Below are 22,595 nucleotides of genomic sequence, written 5' to 3'. Positions count from 1 at the left end.
TGGGCACAGGTCAGGACACGGACGACACCCAGCCGGGCGCACCTGGGCACAGGTGAGGGTCCTACCTTGGAAGAAGCTCTTCACCCTGAGGTAGCTGACGCTGAGACGCAGGACAGAGAGCTTGTCTAGCTTGGACACGATGTCGGGAGGAAGCGGCAGCAGGCTGGCCAGGTGGTCCAGCTCGGCATTGAGGCGGTCCCGGTGCCTCTTGGAAGGGTTTGACTTCTCGGCCCCCGTGGCGGGCCTCCTGCAGGGAAGCAGCCACAGTCAGACTCGGGGCTCCCCACCAGTGTCCGTAACCCCATGGGCTGCAAACCCATCCCCAGAAGTGACCTTATGGTGTGATCAGCTTCTAAATGAAAAAGGTGTTGAGAAGGACAAAAGTCTCTTGATCCTGGGATGCAGGGTGGCTCAGTGGGTTAATCTTCTGCCTTCGGCTCAGGTCATGATCCCAGGGTCCTGGTATTGAGTCCCGCATCGGGCTCCCTGCTCCACAGGAGGCCTGCTTCTCCCTCTGTCTGAGGCTCCCCCTGTTTTGTGCTTGCTCTCTCTCTAATAAATAAATAAAATCTTAAAAAAGAAAAAAGTCTCCTGATCCTGGGCACACAAGGAAGCGAGGACCCCATTACCAGGAAGGGCACTCAGAGACAGACAGCAGGCCTCTTGGGAACACGGCTGTGAGCAAGCTGTGTGGCTCCAGCACATTTCTTGACCTCTCTGTGCTAACTTCCCCCCCTCAGCCCGTTTCAGGCTTTTTTTAAACAGACGACCTTTTCGGGACCTGCGGTGTAGGTGTGACTGGCCTCTCTGGGCTCAGTTTCTCCCCTACACGGCGGGGCTGAAAGGGGCCAAGGAAAGAGTAATAATGGAGGACCCTTGGGTGCCTGGGCACCGTCCCGCCCGCCCGCCTGCCCCTCGGAGGCCCTGAGGTCACGGGCTGTGCCACTGAGGGAGCTGGAGCCCTGGGTCCCGTCTCCCCTTGCTCCACAACAGACCAGCTCTCCCCCACAAGGGGGATCCCCCGGCCCAGGGCTTCCCTGTCCACCATCCCTGCACAGAGCAGAGCTGACCCCAGAACCCAGCCGCTTCCCAGTGACCTCCCTCATCTGACTCTCTGAGCCCCCAGGATGACCGTCCCCTTCCTCTGACCTTATGTCCCCCTCACAGAAGCAGCTCCTTACAGGCCCTTCCTAAAGGTCACCCACATAAAAGCATCTGAAGCTAAAATGAGTCAGGGGAGGAGGCCGTTGGCAAGCTTGGCAATGGTGTGGCCTGGCTCCCAGGGCCAACCCTCCCTGGGGTCACGGTGCCTGGCAGGCGGGAAGGCTCCTGCTGTTTTTAGGGACTGGGGTCTCTTCCATCCAGAAGCTCCTACTTGTCACTTACAAGGCTGGTGAGGTCGAACAGTCTGTCTGTGAGAAGAAGGTGCACAGCACAAATCTGTTTTGCAGAGTCTGAGGGCCCAGGCCACAGAAAACACACGAAAGCCTGCTGCTCCAGTCCCTGAGGCCACATCTTTGTCTCTCTTTGTTTTGGGGATGCTTTTTTTTTTGAGGTATAATTCACATAACACTATTTCAAAATGCACATTCACAGTGCTGTGTAACCACATCTCTATCAAGTTCCCAACCGTTTCATCACCCCAAATAAAACCCTATACCCACTTATCAGTCTCTCCCTGTTTTCCCCTCCACCAGCCCCTGGCAACCACAAGTGGCCTTACGTCTCCATGGATTAGCTGTTCTAGACATTTCATGCACCTGGAATCCCACAATGTGAGACTTTTTGCGTCTGGCTTCTTCCACGTAACATCATGTTTTCAGGATCCACCTGTGATGTAGCACTGGTCAGGACAAGGTTCCTTTTCCCAGGTGTGTGGACAGACCACACTGTGCCCCCCTGTTCCCCAGAGGACAGGCATCTGGGCATTGTATAGAATGCTGCAGCGAACACTCAAGCTAAGACTTTGTGCGAACCTCATTTCCAGTTCTCTCGGGGACATGCCCAGGAGTGGGCAGCTGGGCCAGTGTGCTCACCCTGTTCCACTCTCAGAGGAGCTGCCAGACCGTGCGCCCGCCAACGCCCCCACTGGCAAGACGGAGGGTTCCGTGGTCCACATCCTCGACGACACATTATTTTCCTTTTCCCATAGAACAGCCGTTTGCACAAGAGGGAAGTGGCATCTCACTGTGGTTTGATCTGTATTTCCTTAATGACCAAAAATGTTGAGCATCTTTTCGCAAGTGTCTTCTTTGGAGAAATGTCTACCCAAGTCATTGCCCATTTTTTCATGGGGTTATTATTTGTCATTTTAATGTTGAGTTACAGGAGTCCTTTATATTGTAGATACAAGTCCTTTACCAGGTATGCTATTTACAAATATTTTGCCCATGTCTTTGGTTGTCTTTTCACTTTCTGCTGGTTTTCTTCCTTAACAAGGCACTTGCCCCCAAACCACTCCTGTTACTAGCCAAAATGTAAACTGGCAGAAGGCCTGGGGACAAACTGAGTGACTCCAGTGGGGCTGGCGCATGCTAGCAGGAGGAGAGTCCCCCCCGCCCTGGCCCGTCAGTGAGACACCCAAGGTCTCCCCAGAGACAGGGCACTACCCAGGGCAGGTGTGGGGGTCAGAGAAGGGGAGACAGTGGGAGACAGGCAGATGGCCCCAGCTGAAGTCTCACCTCTGTGTAGGGTTGGGGGGAGCTGCCACCTGCCTCCCCCGACAGCCTGTGCCTGAGAATGAGCTGAGCGGTGACTGTTCCCCATCCCTACCCCAACTCCCACGGGGCGCCTGGGGGAGGGACACTAGCCTGCTGGAGAGATGAATGTTGGAAGAGCCCCTTCAAAATGTCTCACAGCACCGGCTGCCCCCGGATGCATCTCTACCACCCCTCTCCCCAGCCCCATGGGACAGAGCAGGAACCATCCTACCCCATGCCCTCATGCAGGGGAAGCACCCCACCAAGCTGGCCTCACGTGGGGTGGAGGAAGCTCCAAGTCCCTGGGCAGAGACTCAGCAGGAGGGGATGGGGGACGAGAGACCAGGGCCATTAGCAGCACGGAACAGTGCAGGAAGGCTGGCTCAGACGGAAGCAAAATACAGAATACCTGGAGAAAACCAGGCAATGCTCCCCCAAACTGACCTACAGGACAGAGTCAATGTAATCGCAATTAAAATGCCAGCAGGACTTTTTACAGAAACTGACACGCTGATTCTAAAATGTACATGGAAATACAAAGGACCAAGAATAGGCAATTAAAGAAGAACAAAATTAGAGGATGTATCCTTTTGATTTTAAGCTTTCTATAAACCCACAACATTCAAGATGGTTTGGTATTACAGGAAAGATAGAAATCTACAACAAGGAACAGAGTAGGCAATCTAGAAACAAACCCACATTTTTGGCCAACTCATTTGACAAAGATATTATGGCAGTTCAACAGGGAAAGAAAGTCAACTGGACACCATGAAAACAAGTGAACACCAGCTCTCACCTCACACAAGCCCCCAAAATTAACTCAAAGTGGATCACAGACCTAATCTACAGTCTACTCTAAAACTTTAGAGGAAAATACAAGAGAAAATCTTTGGGACCTTGGGATAGTCCCAGGACACTTAGAAGACACACCCACACTCAAAATCATAAAAAAAATTGATAAATTGATCTTCATCAATATTTTTAAATGTCTTTTGAAAATCACCATTAAGAAAATGAAAAGGGGGCCCCTGGATAGCTCAGTCAGTGGAATGTGCAAGTTTTGACCTCAAAGCTGTGAGCTGGAGCCCCACATTGGGCGTAGAGATTACTTTAAAAAAAAAAAAAAGACAACAAAATGAAAAGGGAAGCCACAGATTGGGGGACAGTGTCCATAAGAGCTTATATCCAGAATACATAAAGAAGTTTTATAATTCAATAAGAAGACAAACAATCCAATATGAAGAAAGGCAAATTATTTAAACAGACTCTTCACCAGAGAAGATATGTGGACGGCAAATAAGTACATGAACAGATGCCCAGCACCACTCAGGAAGGGCGGACGAGAGCCTCGGGGAGGCTGCCCACAGCCTGTCGGAGAGCTGGCCAGGAGGCGCCGTTCGGGAAGGAGGCAGAGGAGCTGAGCCCCATGCGCGGCTGCTGGGAACACAGCACAAAGGCTTTGGAGATCAGCTTGGTGGTTCCCTGAAAGTAACTCGCATGTGCTGTAGAAGTCGAAAACCCCACTCCACACAAAGCCTTGTAAGTAAACGTTCACGGCAGCTTTACTTGTAACGGCCCAAACCTGGAAGCACCTGAGGCCTGTCCACAGGTGACTGAACAAAGCGGTGCATCCGAACACTGCAGCTCCGCTCGCTGTAACCAGGAGCACACTCGATGCACGCAAGCAGCAGGTGAATCTCAAGATCATGCCCAACAAAATGGTGTATGATTCCATTTATAGAAAATTCCAGAAACACAAGGCAGGCTACCGGACAGAGCACATCAGGGCTGCCTGGACAGAGGTGAAGGCAGGAACGGCACACAGGACACTCTGGCTAGGATTCGAGTGTCGGTGATCTTGATTTCGGTGATGTTCCATGTGCTTACACGTGTCAAAGCTGACCAGTGCATCTACACACGCACAGTTCCATCTCCTTCAGTTACAGCCCAGTGAGGAGAAAAGTGCAAGCAACAGACACCTCCAGGAGCTACGGGGCCAGCCCTGGAGAGCGATCAGACCCCCACGGGGCTTGGCCTCCAGTTTCCCTAGAACATGTCCCTAGAGAGGTGTTCTGCTCACAAGCACAGAGCCGGCAGCTCCCCTGGGGCAGATGGACACACAGACATGCCTGGTGGCCGCTTCCCTGCACCTGGCACGCAGAGCCAGGTGGAGTGGGTGTGCTGGCGCATGCATCGGCAAACATCCAGTGACTGTTCACGTTACCCCATGGTCTCTCATCGCCGACCCCCCACCCAGTCCCCAAGCTTAAATGCCCAACACCCTCTCAAACCAGTGAGGAAGAAACCGATTGTCAACAGTGTTAGGAACAAGCAGTGGTCATGGGAAAAGAAGAGACAGATTCAGACCCTAACCACAAACCAGGAAAAATTCCAAGTGCTTGAAAGTTTAAAATATGTATTAGGGGCCCATAAAAGTTTACAGAAAATACTGGAAATTCCCTCATAAGCTTATAGCAGGGAGATCTTCCGAACTGCGATGTAAGATTAATTAGCTACCAGGGAAATGGTTAATAAATCCAACCTCATAAAAATTAATTTTTCCGCATAGCAAAGAACATGATAAGTAAAATCAAAACCGGAGGAAAGTGTTTGACACAGATTCAAGAACCAGTGTGTCTAGTAAAGAACTAGCTCCTAAGACTCAAGAAGCACAAAACACAAACAATCTGATAGAGAAATGAGCAAAAGTGATCAACATAGTTTGGAGAAAAGGAAATCCAGATGGTGTTCTAACCTGACTTACGGGAAGAACACAAATTAAAATGACCAAAGTCTGAAATGCAGCATGTGCACAGGGCAGGAAGGAGGCCTGTTCCAGCAGAGACGAGCATGCCCAGAATGCTGGGCAGCTGGTGGCGCCCTTCACAGTCCCCAGGGCCCACACCCTCGGACAGAGCAGCCCCGCGGCCAGGAAAGCTGCCCGGGCGGGGCCTGACTCACCCTCTTGCGAGGCAATGACCAGCTGCTGTTCCGTGGGTGCTGGCAGGAGGCATGAGTCTCCCATTACTCACCCCACGGCAGGCAGCGTGCCCCTCCGCGTGTCTGCGTCATTTACCACGTCCCCGAGTCCCGTGGGAGCGACCCAGACGGGCCCCAGGCAGGTGCTGCTGTGTAGGGTCTGCGGCTGGGGAAGCCCAGCTCGGAGAGTCCACCGCTTGCACGGTGAGCAGGAAACAGGCTGCCCGAGGGGAGAGTCCACCTCTTTCCCCAAGTTTGCTCACTCCAAACACAACCCTGAGAGGCGGCCCAGGGAAGGGTGGCGCCAACACGAACATGCCAGGATGTGTGGCGCCCACGGCGGACTGCTGTCCAATGGTGAGCACGCATGCAAAATGAGGCAGGAGGTTCTGGGCGCTGCAAGGCGGGCACGGGTGTGCACCAGAGGAAGGACATCTGTGCAGACGCCGTCACTCCGAACGGATGTGTGTCCACACCTGCTGCTTTATGCAGGAGCGTCTCAGGACAGGCTCACTGCAAACTATTCAAGTGGATGCCCGCGCCTGGGCAGGAGGGACCTGCTGGGGGTCTGAGTTTTGAATCAGATGAACATGAGACTTCTTTAAAACATCAATAAATAAAATGAATTACTTTGTAATAAATGCCTCAAAAACTCATTATCTCAGACCCTGTTATTGGAACAAAAACATAATAAAAGCAGGAAAGTTAGCTCCCTTGCCCCAGATGGCCCAGCACACAGAACATGGTGCACACAGATGTGTCCTGAGGATCTTCTTTCCTCACTCAACATGACAGTGTGTTCACCAGCACAAATCCTGTCCGGCACACACAAGCAGGACTGTGTTCCACCAGAGTGGTCCGCCTGACCCTGGACCCAGTCATGGAAAGCCCCAGCCTTCCACCTCGTCAGGGACGCGCTCAGCCTTCTCCTGCCCCGCTCTTCGCCCGCACAGCTGGGGAGGCCCACGGCGGCCACGCAACTGACTCAGGTGACAAACCCACTTTCCAAAGTCCAGCCTCTCAAGCCTCTGCTGTCTATCCTCAGGTGGTGGTGGTGGCCACATTCCTGCAGACCTATCAGACTCCTGTAGCCACCAGGGGCCAGGAGGGCAGCCGGGGTCACAGAAACACAGACCCACCTACAGAGAGCACTGCAGGTGTGCATCCCACACACAGAGCCTGTATTCACGTGCTCACGCTCACTCAGAGCTGTATTACACACACACACACACACACACACACACACACACACACCCCTAGAAGCCCAGCCGACAGTGGGACATGCTGTAGGACCCCCACTGGAGGAGCCAGAGACAGCCCCGGGGCACAGCGGGGTAGCTCCAAACCCCCATAATTCCCGCCACCACCGCAGACTTCACACCCGAGTGTTCTGAATGCCCCTGGGCCAGTAGAGGGACTGTGTCCAGGGCGTGAGGGCCACCGGTTCCCCTCCCTACTCTGTAAACCTCCTGGAGGCCCCCAGGCAGGGGGAGCAAGCCACACACCGTGTCCATCACGTGTGGCAAAGCTCGCAAATGGGCTGTGGTGTGTCCTCGTGAAGACAGGCTTTCACCAGGGCAGAGAGGGGCTCTGGTGCTCACTAAAAATCATGGTGACGTTTCAGGCCCCCATGTTGACTTCTGGCCCAAAGGTGTCACTCGGCTCTGACCACGCCTTCTAATCAAAGTTAGGAAAGCAGCCCAAAGCTATTAACAAAAGCTGCAGTGGGCTTCCAGCTCTGCAGCTCACCTGCAGCCCCAGACCCTGGTTCTGCTGCTATAGCTGCAAGTCCCCCTACCCATCAGGAAGACACAGCAAAGCCTCTCCCGCACCCACTTTGTTCTGAAAATTCACTCCTTTTGATGAAAATACAAGTACCTCCCCTTCAACATGAACAATCAGCAAAAACAGAAGACGTGATACTTTACTGTTTCTGAACAGGCTTTCTTCTTTTCCTTCCAGCATACGTGCACTCCCCTGGTGGGATCATCATCTCTGGCCCTAAAAGAGAAAGGGAGCATAAAGTTGGTTATGTTGAAGGGCCCCCAGTGTCCACACGACTCCCCAGACCACCAAAGGCAGCAGTGTCAGCTAAGGTCTGCTGTGCTAATCAAGGAGTCCACAGTGACCCCACACTGGGGTCCCACTCCTCCATCACAAACTGATGACCCACCAAGCCTGCCAGTGTGAACCACTCACACCCTGTTTCACTCAGCAGGAAGATGCCGAAGGGCCCAGGGAGGACACACAGCCCTGGCCATGACATCTCCCCTTTGACCATCAGCGTCATAGTCCCCAAGCCTGACCTGAGGACCCGAGTCACTACACTCGTATAGAGAACAGCCCTGTACTCTTGCAGTTGGTTCAGAAAGCTTACAGTAGATAAATATCCTGAGCCTCTCCTCAGAAAATAGAAGCCATTCCATGGCATCCATGAGCAGGACACACAGCTAAGGTACCAAAGAGCAGTTTGCTGCGTCAGGGTTCTCATGGGGCTGTTCCTCTGGCAGGGGCTGCATGTGTCCTCTCTTGGTGGTGTTTGTGGTGGGTCTTCTTCCTCTTCCTAACCCTCCCCTTTATGGCCCTGTGCTTCTGAGCCAACAGGCTTCCTCTTTTGTATGTAAAATCTCCCACTCAATTCCGCAGCACTGGACTTCTACTTTAGCCACTAACTCGCAGCTGCACCAAGCCCAGCTGAACATACCCACCAGCCTCCCCCAGCAGTGCCGGACATGGCGCCTGTATCCAAGAGGAGGTCCCCAAGGAGTAGCCGAGGATCTGTGCCCTGAGGCTGGTCGGCTCACCCATCACCACTTTTGGATGCACCAAAATCTTGATTTTTCCATGCAGTGAGCCCTCACAAACATCCTGTTTGTGTATATGAGTCCTGTTTGGGTATATGAGCCCTCAGAAACATCCTGCAGACCCATGTGCTGTGACCACTCATTGCCAGGCACTGGGCTAACAGACTTGGAGCGGAGCTTAGGAGCCCTTACCTAGTCTCAAGAAGAGGTGTGTGTGTGAAGTGAAATATGTCATGAATGTGCTTTAAATATAAGAAACACACTTTGAATATAAAGACATAAGTAGATAAAGCAAGTGGACATGAAAATATACGCCATGCAAATAGTAATCAAATGAAGCTGGGCTAGTTATGTGGGTATCAGAAAGTAGACTTAAGAAAAAGGAATATAACCAGGGACAACAACATTCCTTTCTTGGTAATCAATAGAACAAGTAAACCAAAAATCAGGAAGGATTTAGAATATCCAAACAATAACAGACTTGAACTGATTGACATTTATAGAACACTCCACTCAACAACAGCAGAATACGCATCCTTTGCACATGGAACATTCATCAAGATAGACCAAATTCTGGGACTTTAGAACAATCATCACAAATTTAAAAGAATAGAAATCATACAAAGTATGTTTTGTGACAATGATGGGATTAAACTAGAAAGATATATGGAAAATGTCCAGATATTTGGAAAGCAACCCACTTCTAAATAACGATGGGTAGAAGAGAAAGTCTCAAAGAAATTTAAAGTACTTTGAACTGAATGAAAATGAAAACACAACATACCAGATTTTGTGGGACATAGCTGACCAATACTTTGATGGAAACTGATATTATTAAGCATTTATATTAGAAAAAAATAAAAGATCTCAAATAATCTAAGCTTCTACTTTAAATAACTAGAAAAAGAGAAAATAAATCCAAATCAAGCAGAAGGGTGGAAATAATAAAGAAGAAAAATCAATGAAACTTAGAAAAACAGAGAAAAATCAATGAACCAAAAGTTGGTTCTATGAGAAGATCAACAAAATTGATAAACCTCTAGCCAGACTGATCAAGAAATAGAGAAGACACAAATGACTAATACCAGGAATGAAAGAGGGGTCATCACTACAGATCCCACAGATATTAGAAAGAAAATAAGAGTATACAACTATGAACTTACCTGTTTTTCCCCACTCAAAATCCATATATTGAAGCCCTAATCTTCCATTGGAGGTGGGGCCTTGAAGGAAGTGATTAAGGTTAAATGAGGTCAGAAAAGCAGAGCCCTGATCTATTAGAACAGTTGGCCTTATAAGAAGAGGAAGAGACACCAGGGCTCTCTCTTCACCATGTGTACAGAGGCATTGCAAACCAAGAAGAGAGCTCTCACTGGAAACCAAATCAGTAGTGTTGGGGAAGGTCATCGAGAAGACATGACCACCAGTTGACCTGTGAGCTGGACCCAGGTACTAGGAAGCTCTTCACCGCCCCCCCCCCACTCTCCTTGGTTGTGGGCTCCACTCACCTTTCCTGCTCCCAGCGGCTGCTCCAAGGACATAGCCTTGGGATGTGCACGATATATATGACTGAGCCTAGTTGAAGCCTCTTTATAGACTTTTAAGAGATGGCCAGTGGGTACTGGATCCACTCATCTTTCCGCCACCTAAGACAAGCCTTTGTATGTAATTTCTCTTGGCTTCTTCAAACTGTCACCTACCAACCTGGAGTGGCCGCCTCTTTCTTGGTCTCTCCCTGCCCTCCACAAACAGGGGCCAGTTTCAGATCACACCTGGGAAGCTCCTGAGGAACTTGCAAAACCAACAAGCAGGCACCTGGATCTTGGACTTCCAGCCTCCAAAACTATAAAAAATAAATGTCTGTTGTTTAAGCCCCCAGCATGGGCTTTTGTTGTGGTAGCCCAAGCAGACGGAGACAAATACTATCCCCACAAATCCAATAGTTTAGATGAAATGGACAAATTCCTTGAAAGACACAAACTACCAAATTCACTCAGGAAAACAACTGTTTGGTCCTATTTTTTTTTCAACAATAAAAAACAAAACAAAACAAAAAAACACCTAGGCCCAGATGGTTTCACTGGTAAATTCTACCAATTTAAAAAAATAATAATAATACCGATTCTCTGAAACCTCTGGCAGAAAACTGAAAATAAAATTGAAAATTGACAACTCATTTATAAGTTCAGCATCACCCTGATACAAAAACCAGACATTTCAAGAAAACTACAGACTGATATCCCCCATGAACATAGACACAAACATCCTCAATCAGACATTAACAAGTAGGATCCAGCAATACAAATAGGGCAAAACATCACCGCAAGTGAGGTTTATCCAGGAATTCAAGGCTGCTTCAACATCCAAAAATTGGCCATTGCAATTCACTACATTAATAAACTAACGAAAAAAATACAATGACCATCTCCTACGTGCAAAAAAGTATTTGACAAAAAAAGTATTTGAAGGGAGCTTAATTACCCTGATAAAGGGCATCTACGGAAATGCCTACACTAGCGTCACACCTAACAGTGAAGACCGAGCTCCTCCCCTGGATCACAGACCCTGCATCCCCCTTCCCACTCAGCACCACATGTCAGGGCAGTAAGATGAGGAAAAGCAATGCCATAATGTTGGGGAAGGAAGAGACAGAACTCTGCTCACAGACAACCTGATTGTACATAGAGAAAATCCAGGAAAGTTTACTAAGACAAACCTCTTACAATAATTGAGTTCAGCAAGGTCAAAGGGTAAAAGGACAATATACAAAAGTCCAGTGTTTCTGTAGACTAGCCATGAACAATCAGAACACAGATTTTTAAAAAGCAGAACCATTTACAATAGCACCAAAATAAAAATGAAACACTTCACTATTTCAAGAGGTTTGCTATGTGTATGACTGGGGCTCCAAAGAATAGGAGGTGAGAGAAAAAAATTAATAAATAGTAGAGATTTGTCCAAACATAACGAAAACTGTAAACTTACAGATTTAAGAAGATCAATAAACTGCAAGTTTAAATTACAGCAAGGCCACATGTACTCGGATTGCTCATAAGCAGGGATCTACAGAACGATCTTAAATGCCCCCAGACAGCCATTGGTGCAGAGAAACAAGGGCAAGCGTGAGAGCAGACACCTCATCGGCAAAGTGCAGAGACGGCACGCCCCATGCACACAGCTTTCAAAACTGAAGGCTGGAGGTTTTTTCAGACACACAAAAGCTGAAAGAATTGCTCACCAGCTGACCCACACTGTAAGAAATGTGAAAGGGTGTCTTCTGGCCAAAGGAAAATGATACCAGATGGTAACATGGGTCCACAAAATGGAATAGGAGGCACAGGAAACAGAACTGCTGGGTAAATACCCAAGGTCTGCTCTTACAGTTTGAATGTCTTTAGAAGATAGTTGTTTAAACAACAATGATAACCATGTATCGTGGGGTTTGTAACATATGTAGAGGTCAGGGGTATGGCAACCGCAGCACCTAGGCCAGGACAGGGGGGATGTAAGGTGGAAGGTTCCTGCATGTTCACTAAGTGGTGTAATGGTACTCAAAAGTTGTGCCAAGTACCCATTTATTGCCTCTAGGCTCCAAATCCACCCCTCCTTGGGAGCTCCGCATGAACGCAAGCCTCTCTTCTTTACAGCACACGGTGTGGTGCCTGCCAGCAGAGGGCCCGGGAGGGACTTGGCAGGAGTAAGAAGCTTCTGATCCCAGGGCTTCAGAGTTTAATTTGTTCCTGCTCACCACCACCAGAGGCCGAGAAACTCAGTGACCTTCTCCACCAACCAGGGGGCTGAACCATACCCTCTCCAAAGAGGCCTGAACCCCAGCTTTGGGGAGGGATCCCCATTTCTAATTGCACTCTTCTGACATGTTCCACCAGCCCCGGAGTACCCTTCAGAGTTTTCTTTTCACCTTTATGGTCAATCCACTGTGGTAGTTAATTCTTCCTCATAAAAGTCTTTCAACTCAAACCAAAAATTAAGCTAAAAATAGAAAAAGCTGTTTTTTAAGTCCACATACTTCAGAGTTATGAACTAAAAAATGATACATCAGGGATTTGCTCCTACGTAATCTGGGGAGCAGAGTGGAGTCTAAATGAAACTGGATCATTTCATATTGATAGCTGCCCATCTATGCTGGTTGATGAATAAGTTGGGCTCATTATAAAATTCTCTTCACTTTTGTTAAAGATTTGAAATTTTCCATAATAACAAGTTTTTTTTAAAAAAAGCATTAAAAAGAGGCAAATTGTGGCATAAGAATAGACACACTATGATGCCAAGGCCATTCGATGGGGAAAGAAGAATGTCCTCATCAAACGGGCAAACGGATGTCCACATGCAAGAGAATGAGATTGTTCCCTGCTTCACACCGTATGAAAAAATTAACCAAAATTAGTTAAAGACCTAAGTGTAAGAGGTAAAATTATAAAACCCTCAAGGAAAACACGGGGCTATATCTTCATGGCCTTAAATTTGGCAACAGATTCTTAGATATGTCACCAAAGGCACAAATAAGAAAATTAAAAAAAAAAAAATCAGACTTCATCAAATTTAAGAACCTGTGCTTCAGAGAACACCATCCAGTCACAGAATAGGAGAAAACATTTGCAAATTATGCATCTGATAAGTCTACTATTCAGGACATGTAAAGAATTCTTACAACTCAACAACAACAAAAAGACAAACAGCCCAATTAAAAATGGGCAAAGGACTTGAACAGACATTTCTCCAAAGAAACTATACAGTCAACAGACACATGGAAATGCTTCACGTCATTAATCACTAGGGAAATGTAATCAAACCCACAATGAGAGAGCATTTCACACCCACCAGGATGGCCATCAACAAAACAAAGGAAAACGACAAGTGTTGGTGAGGATGTAAAGCTGGGACCTTTGGTGCTGGGACCTGGGACCTGGATCTGGGACAGGGTGGCAGACCCTCAAAGAGTCAGATGCAGAGGCACTCCAGCAATTCCACTTCTGGGTCATGTGTGCCCAGGAGAGCTGAAAACATACATTCAAACAGAATCTGGCACACAAACATGCATAGCATCATTATTCACAACAGCCAAAAAGGGTAGACAACCCCAAAGCCCGTCAACTGGTGAACAGGTAAACAAAGTGTGGTCTGTGCCCACAGCGGAGTGTTTCTCAGCCGCGAGGAGGAATGGGCTCCGGTGCACACTGCCATAGGAAGGAGCCTCGAAGACAGGCCACATGCAAGAAGGCAGACACCGGAGCTCCCGTGTTGGTTCCACACATACGAAATGACCAGAAGAGGCAAGTGCATAGACAGAAAATAGATCAGTGGTTGCCAGGGCCGGGGAGGAAGGAAGGGGAATGACTGTTTCATGGGCAGAGAGCTTCTGTCTGGGGTGAAGAAAATGTTTTGGAAGTAAGCAGACGTGGTAGGTGCCCAACGTTGGTGATACACTAAATAAATGTACCAAATGGGACATTTTCAAGTGGTTAATTTTAGCTTATGTGAATTTTATCTCAATGAAAAGCACAGAACACAAATGTATATATAAATACAGGTGAGGATTCTGGAGTGGTGAGAAAGAGAGAATAGCAGGGGAGAAGTGGATGGAGCAGCCTGAAAATGTCTGAGGGCATTCTGCACAGAGGGAGCAGACAGCGGGCGGAAGCTGCAGGGGCCTGGGGGGTAGAGGCGGGTTTCTGAGCTGACGGGGATGGTGTGAATAATGATGCTATGAGGGTTTGTGTGCCAGATTCTGTCTGAATGTATGTTTTCAGTTCTCCTGGGCACACACCCCGGAGTCAAGAACAGGAGAGCTCAGGAGCATGTGCAGGGATGTGACCTGGGGGCCGCAGGCTGGAGCAGGAATCGATGGATGGATGCTTCTGCCTTCTCAGCCTCATCCTGGGGTATGGCCACCACACCTGCACTTCTCTGGGAAGCCAGGTTGGACCCTCAGGGGCTGGAGGCCAGCGTGCAAAGCCATCCCAGGCCTGGCCCCAGCCTAGGCCAGGGAAGTTTCCCTGCACCCAGCAACCTACAGTCACCCATGAGGTCAAAGGTGAAGGAGATCCCGTCCCCAGCACCACCATTCCCCGAATGAGCCCTGAGCCTGGAGCAGGGATGGTGTGGGGTTGGGGGAGATGACAGAGAAGATGAGGAGGGGGCCAGGGACACTCCTGTGCAGGGTGGCGCTGACCCCCTCACTATCCTTCACCCAAAGCTCTATTCCTCCAAGCAGGAGTGGGGACAGGACCTAGGCTCCAAGGCATGCCTTGCACACTGTCTGCCTGCCCACAAAGCCATGTTCTCCCTTGGTGTCTCCATCTCAGTGCCCAGAACAACCCTAAAAACACAGGTTATGGTAAAAGAGCACCAAGGGCAGATAAATCCTCTATAGGTACCCCCCCACAGAGGTGTGTGTGGAAGAGATCAAAGGAGCTGCCCATCAACCCACAACACACCACCACAGACCTCGTTGAAAAACCACAGTTTGGGGGTCCATCTGTGCTGAGGTTTCTGCCCTGGGAATCCTATATATATATAGGATATATAGGTGGATATTATGGCATTCAGATTACTCCATTTTACTAAATACCTGTTCATTCTCCTCAAAAAGCTGAAGCCTCCACTGGATTAGACCGAACTCCTTGAAGGAATGCCCCTCAGAGGACCCTCTGAAGAAATGCCCCTCAAATGCCCCTCAGGACACAGGCCTCTGCCTCAGATGCAGGCGGCAGACACCTTGTTGGGAAGTGGGGGCAGGAGACCCTCGCCACTGGGCTCCTGTGGCCTGTGGCTGGCCTGGGCCAGGGTCTCTCCTGCAACCATGGACTGTGCTGGGGTGGGAGGCAGACAGGGGCCTGGGCACCAGAGGGGAACATGCAGGTGTGAGCTGGGCCCAACAGGGTGGTTTGTGGGCCTCCCATCCCTGCTAAGCACTAAGTTGACTGGGTTTCTCAGAGAAACCTGAGCTTTTATATAAGAATCTTTCTCTAGGGGCTCCTGGGTGGTTCAGTTGGTTAAGCGTCTGACTCTTGATCTCAGCTCAGGTCTTGATCTCAGGATCAAGATCTCAGGATCACCCAGCTCCACGCTGGGCTTAGAGCATCTTTCCACGGGCACACACTGCTGTGGGACCACACCAGGAGTCTGAGTCCAAACTCCAGCAGTTACCACCTCAGAGTCCTTATGCGTGAACGAGGTGAATGGCAGCCACAGGCTGCTGGAGGGCTGCAGGAGATGACGCAGCTTCCCATGTCAGGGCTGCACTGCATGCTGGCCACTCACCATGAGGGGGTACGGTCTGCACGTCACCCCAGGGTCTCCTCCTAATGGCCGGTGCTAGGACCGCCACCGTGATGGGACTCCCTCCCAGGAGCCTGCAGAAGCCAGGCATTATCCCTAATGGCGGACACTGGGTGGAGGTTGTCCAGGCTTAAGGGCCTGCCTCTACCAGAGACCCCCTGGAGAGCGTCCATGCTGAGTCAGCTGCTGACCAGGCCAGAAATCCAGGTACACAACTTTCAAGGACCCAGAGCTTGGGGACAGATGTCCCAGGCACACACTCAGGCCCTGAGCCCCTCAAGGACCAGCTGTGGCTGGTCAAACAGAGGCCATGTGTAAGTCTAGGGGCTACCCACCCCCATCGCTAGGATGATGCTTGGGGCAGCCAAAGCTGAGGGCCCGCAGGACACTTCCAAAGAGGGGAGATGCGCCCAGCACCAAGCCCTGGAAAGAGACAGACGGAAGGACCCGAGAAAGAGTTGACCTCTGACGCTGAGCAGTCGCCTGCCCCTGTGAGCCGCCCCTTCCCTAATGGGAGTCACAGTGGGAACGCCAGGGTCGGCAAGTCGCTGGGGTCTGTGCCACTCACAGAGGGGCCACAGTCTGGGATGTGGCCACTCAAATTCAGACTTCTGCGGGGAAAACAAACAAACACAAAACTTTCTTGGTGCCGCTAACCGAAACCGAGTGAATTCCTGGAACACGGGCCCTTCCGCCCTTCCCAAGTGTGAGAACCAAGCCCGGGGCTCCCTGCCCGGAAGGAGGGCGCCAGGCTGTGCCGCCCAAGCTCCGGGGCCCCCAGCTCCCGCGGTCCTCCCCCGGCTGCCCTGCGGAAGGCTCGGGGGGCCAGGGCCAAGCCCTCGCCAGCATCTGCCCAAGAGCTTCTGGAAGAAACGGGACCTAGAACGGACTGAGCCCAACCGCCCCACGGCGGTGGGTCACAGGCAGGGGCTTGTGCAGAAGGGAGAAGCTGCGGGGCCACGAGCGGGGCAAGTGGACCGGCTGCCCTCAAAGATCCTGTTTTTATCTTTAGGTGAGAAACCGCCCGCCGGAGCCCGGGCCCTGCGTCAGGACGGGCGGGAGGAGGGCTCCGCACGCGGGGCCCGATGGCGGAGCGGGGGCCGGCGGGGCGCGCCCGGGGCACTTACCCGGGGCGGCGGGGCGCGGAGGCTCAGGCGCACCCGCGGGAGGAGCCCGCCCGGGCAGGCAGCTGTGGCGGCGCGGCTGCCGGCGCTCGCATCTCGGGGACCCGCGGCGGCCGCGGCCGCGGCACGACAGCCCCACCCCGGCACGCGAGCCCGCCCCGCCCCGGGGCCGACCGAACCCGCGAGGCGGCAGGGGGCGCGCGCGCGCATCCCCGCCCCGGCCCGCGCCGCACCGCCCTCCCGGGTCCGCGTGCGCCACGCTGGGGTCGCGCGCTGCGCCCGTCGCGCCCCCGAGGTCTCTCCCGGAGTCTGTCCGCTCGGGGGGCCTTGTGCCCCCCGACGCCCCTGTGCTCCTCGCAGGAGCCCCAGGCCCCCTAGTCCTCGCCCCCAGGCACGCGCCCCCGCGCACCTGCCCGCGGTGCAGGGAAGCCGGCCCGGGCTCCCAGCGGTCCGATCCGGTAGGTGACGTGAGGAGAGCGTCCCGCCCCGCCTGCTCCACTGGGGTTGTTGCGGGGATCAAATGGAGCAAAAGGTTTTACAGACTCTTGAAATACTAATATAACACCTTGACCCTGAGCTTCCCGCGAACGGCCCAGTCCCGGACCTCTGAGGGTCCGCCAGGCCCGTGCGCGCGCCCGAGGACGCCCCGCTCCGCCCACCCGCGTGCCTGCGGCGCGGTCTCCTCTCGCCCTCTCCTCCTGCGCCTCTGGGGGCCGCTCCTTTCTCCGCTTCCACGCTGAGGGTCCTTGGGCCCCTCCCCTACTGCACCAGGCGTCCTCACTTGGAACCACCCCTGCACCCGGTGAGCTTGGCCTCACAACCTGAGGTCTCTGCCCAACGGCTGAGGGGCCCCCGGCGACCCCGGCCTGCTCCAGCGCCGCAGCCCTCACCCGGGCCGCCATGGGGTCGCCCGACCCCATCCCACGTCCAGGCCCTGGGTGGTTTCCAGGATCAGCCCCTCATCCAAGCCCCACCGTGCATCCCCACAGCTATCCTGTGGGGGCTCCCACGCCCGCCCCCACAATCACAGCCAAGGGTATTGCTCCAGGCCCCCACCAGGCTCTGAACAAAATCCTGTCTCCCCAGAAGCTCCCAATATCTTTCCCTTCCTGGACTCACCGATGTGCTCTGAACGAGCAAGCATGTGTGCCTCAGGACCTTTGCACTCGCCGTCCCCTAAGGGAAATGCTCTTCTCCGGATACTCACAGGGGAGCAACCTGTTCTGGTGTCCTCAGTGAGGAGACCCACTCCAAACCAAGGCCACAGCTGTCCATCTCCTCTGCCTGCTCTGTCTTTCCTGGTGCACGTTGCACCTGAAATTACGGCAGGGTAACCTGTAGACCCCCCAGGTCTGTTCCCCTCTATCCAGGAAGAACACCGTGTCTACCGCAGAGCAGGCGCTCAGAAATGTTGACTGAGTAAATGGTTTCATATTATTTTTTTTAAATGGGGGGCCAAATTATATTATTATTTTAAAATTTGATTACAACCAATTTTGTTGGCATTAGAATTAGAGGTATTGTAAATTTGAATGGATAAACCAAAAACCAGAAATTAAGTTTGGTAAAATGGGAATAGGAGTTTTCCAGTAATTACAGATTAGAAAGCAGAAATCAATTTAGAGAAACACAGACAAACCCCATGTTTACAATGATTGTGCCACAGACTGAAACTTCAGTAGTGCATTAGTAAACTGTTCACATTTAGATCTTCACCTTGAGATTAGATAGCTGTTTAAAAAAATCCCAGTACCTTGTGCAAATAAATCGGTCTTCCATGTGCCTTAGCACACTTAAAATTTCTCCATTGTATATATACAAAACATCTACCATTTGGTAGGGCAAAATACATACTTTCATAACAAAACTATAATGTACCTCTCAAGTATGAACAATATACACATAATACATGGTATACTGTATTTTTTACATGGAGCAACTTGCAGCTATATTGCGATATATTGTATGTTTTAAGTAGCTAAAATCAGTAGTTGCATCTTGATCAACTTTTGTAATGTGCTTTATGCACAGAAAAGGTTTGGGTGAATAACTGAGGTTATAGGTGAACTTTAATTTCTTTGTACTTTAAAAAAATTTTTTTAAAGATTTTATTTACTTATTTGAGAGAGCGAGCGAGCATGAGCAGGGGTGGGGGTGGGAGAGAGGGACAAAGCGGGAGGGACAAGCAGACTCCCTGCTGAGGAGGGATCCCCGCGAGGGGCTCCATCCCAGGACCCTGAGATCATGACCTGAGCCGAAGGCAGACACTTAACAGACTGAGCCACCCAGGTGCCCCTTCAATTAATGTTTAAAATTTCTGCAATTCCTGCACATATTTACAAAAAGCATGTAGTATTTTTGTACTTTTTTTGGTAATTCTTTTGGTTGTTAAATAAAATAAGTAAGCACGTGTATGATTTCCAGGGAGGGGGACACATCTTGCGGAGGTAAGGTGGGGGGACCCTGGGACCCAGGAATGTGGGCGGGACACCTGTTGGGTCCCCCCACCCCAGGTCTGGAGCTCTTCAGTAAGAGCTGGCACTTCCCCTCATGGGAAGACAGAACCTCCGCACCCAGGGCCCCCCTCACTGGGGCAGAAGAAAACCAGGGTCCAGCTTCCCCTCCTTCCCTGAAACCGCCCTTGATGGCCCGAGTCACCTGCCTCCCAAGCAGCCCATGCTTGTGAAGACCATCCAGGCTCCGCCAGCGACCAGGAACTTTCATCGGCCTGGTACCTGGCTACAGCCCCATAGCTGATCCACGATGGGGGCAGAAAGGCGGGGGGTGGAGAAGAGAGCTAATTTACCACAGTTTATTTCCTGACATATTTACTGTAATTTATTTCCTTTCTTCTACAGTCTCTCCCCACCCCCAGCCCCAGCCCAGCCAGCCCCAACTAAACCTGACTCATTTGCTTGGTTTTCTTTGAAACTACTGTTGTCCTCCACATCCTTCAGCAGCTCTGAAAATGAGCCTTCCGCAGGGTTCCACAAGTGAGCTCGCACCCCACACGGCCAGACCTGCCACTGCCCGTTCATCCCGGCTTCCCTGGACCCATCCTCCTGCTAGTTCTGTGCCCCGAATCCCAGCCCTTCCTCTTGGTTTTCTTCCTCATTTCCTGGCACGTATCCTCCGGGTGCTTCCGAGTTAAAGGAATGCGGGAGGAAAATGTCCTGAAATCTTCGTATGCCTCTACAGCCGAGGTGGACACAACCTGCCCCCCACACGTCTGGGGTGCGTGCCGGTCTCCTGCTGCACGGCGAGCCCCTCCCTGAGTCTCAGGAGCACCTGTCTCCTCGGGCAGGGGGAGGGTCTCCTTCTCCCTGGGCGCTTCTCCTCAGCATAGCCTTGTCCATCTGCAGTGTCCTCTCACACTAGCCCTACCTCCTTTAGTTCTGGAAAATGCCCCCCCTTTTGAAATTTTCTTCCCTAGAGTTTTCTCTGTTCTTTAGCTTTTTCCCTTCCAGATATTCTATTTTTAATTTCCCAGAATTATTTCTCATTCTGTATTCTTATAGAATTGGGTCTTTTTTAAACATATGCAGTATCCTTGGTCATCTCTGAGACGCGGGCTGTAAATCATCTGGGTTCTGAGATGTTTCCTCTGGTTCCTGATTTGCTATTTTACAAACGTCAGGGGAACTTGGCTGCACCTCATCCAAGACTGAGGCACTGCCCTGAACAGACCTGCTCTCGGGTGGTGGGTTTCTCTGACTTCCTGCCCGGCGGTGGAGGGGCCTGCCCTACAGGAAGCCCTCCCTTGTCCCCCTGCCCATGCCCTCCGGCACCACCCTGCTCTCTGCAGGAACTGGCAGCTTCTCCCTGGAACTTGGGGCCAGATATCTACTGTGCCACAAGACCCTGAAGCTTTGTTTCCCTCTCTGGGTCTTTGTATTGTTTGAAGGCAATTTCAAGAGGAACCTTGCTCTCTGAAAACCCTCTGAATTGTGAGCAGCTAGTTTGATCCTTTCTTAACGTGAGGCCCAGTCTGGCTGGCCTGGAGTGTCGTCTGGTGGGAAGGCCGGACAGGTCCGATGTGCCCTCTGTGCTCCCCCACGTCCCTGCATGAACAGGGTGAGGTCCAGGGTGCCCTCCATCCGAATTGAAGCCTAACCACCACTTATCATGTGATCTTTTGCCCTCTATCGGTCTTCATTTTCTTACCCATAAAACAGAGAACTACAGACAAATGGAACAGAGAGCCCAGAAATTAACCCTCATATATATGGCTAATGATGTTTGACAAGGGTGCCAAGACCATTCAGTGGGGAAAGGACAGTCTTCCCAGCAAATGGTGGTGGGAAAAATGGATATGCACATGAAAGACAATAACGTTGAACCCTTACCTAACACCATACACAAAAATTCAAAATAGATCCAAGACCTGAAATGAGATAGAAAACGCTGAGAAGAAAACACAGGGGGAAAGCCTCATGACATTGACATTTCTCCAAAGACGACATCTGAATGGCCAATAGCACACGAAAAGGTGCTCCACATCGCTCGTCATCAGGGAAATGCAAGCCAAAACCACAACGAGATCCCACCTCACATCCATGAGGACAATTCCCCAACAGTAATGGCTACTGCGAGGATGTGGAGAAATTAGCACTGTTGGTAGGAATGTAAACTGCTGCAGCTGCCGTAAACTGAGCAGAACTACCGTGTAAGCCACCACTCTGGTACGTAAGCAGACCTCTGACGAAGAACTTCAAGCACTGACTTGAAGAGACAGTCATGCATCCACGTCCACAGCAGCATTATTCAACCCCAAAAGGGGGAAACAAACCAGTGTCCATGGGTGAGCAAAATGTGGTGTATCCACACAGTGGAGTCATTACTCAGCCTAGAAAGGAAGGAAATCCCGACACTTGCTACAACACAGATGACCCTTGAAGACAATCATAGGAAGACGAATACTGTGCCCCCACTGATATGAGGTCCCTAGAGGAGCCAATCCACAGAGGTGAAGTAGGACGGTGGACACCAGGTGCCGGGCGTTAGTGTTTCATGGAGACAGAGTTTCCGTCTGGGAGGATGAGAAAGTCCTGGAGATGGGGGGTGGTGATGGCTGCACAGCACTGTAATGTGCTAAGTGCCACTGAACTGCACTCTTAGAACCGGTTAAAACGGTAAATTTTATGCTATATGTATTTTAACACATATACACACAAGAGGGAAGAATCCCCACCTTTACCATTTATTCACCAGGTATATACGGTCCAGCTCTAGAGGCAGACATGGGCCAGATTCCTAGCCTCTAGTCTCGTGGGGTCAGACATTGATCAAATAATCACATACACACTCACACTTACATGGGCACCCATGCGTACATACTCTGCTCTTAAATGCTATGGAGAAGTGCCGTGAACGGCAGGCTGCTCCAGGACCCACCTCTGTTGGGTGGTGTGCGGGTGAGGGGTGAGCAGGGCAGCCCCTCCTCCTGAGGGATTCGGGTGATGGAAGGAGGACCCATGGAGACGGGGCTCAGCCAGCAGCAGGGACAGCGCATCTGACACTGCTCCGCATGCAGCCCCTCCCCTCCCCTCGTGAGGGTAACAGCCTCCATCTCTGCCCACCCAGCAGAGACCGCCCTCTCTCTGCCCCCAGACCCCCACCTGCTCTCCTCCTCAACCAGGCTCATCTGGACTGAGACAGGTGGCCCTCCTAGCTGACTAGGTTGACTTTAG

At 51.2% G+C, this 22,595-nt stretch overlaps 1 protein-coding gene across 1 annotated transcript in view; it reads right to left on the bottom strand.

The window, feature by feature from the left end:
* AHRR (aryl-hydrocarbon receptor repressor) overlaps positions 1-16,991 on the bottom strand; it is a 78,622-nt gene extending 61,631 nt beyond the window's left edge. The window contains exons 1-3 of the mRNA XM_032415300.1: positions 16,909-16,991; positions 7,607-7,679; positions 66-247 (exon numbers count right to left, since the gene is read on the bottom strand). Of these exons, the coding sequence (XP_032271191.1) occupies positions 66-247; positions 7,607-7,671 (247 nt within the window). The 5' untranslated portion in view covers positions 7,672-7,679; positions 16,909-16,991. The remainder of the gene's footprint in view (positions 1-65; positions 248-7,606; positions 7,680-16,908) is intronic.
* Positions 16,992-22,595: the final 5,604 nt, after the last annotated feature.

This window comes from Phoca vitulina, unplaced genomic scaffold (genome assembly GCF_004348235.1).
Source record: "Phoca vitulina isolate PV1807 unplaced genomic scaffold, GSC_HSeal_1.0 scaffold17, whole genome shotgun sequence".
Taxonomy (NCBI): Eukaryota; Metazoa; Chordata; class Mammalia; order Carnivora; family Phocidae; genus Phoca; species Phoca vitulina.
Note: the sequence above shows the minus strand (reverse complement) of the source record. Positions and strands in the feature narration are given on the sequence as shown.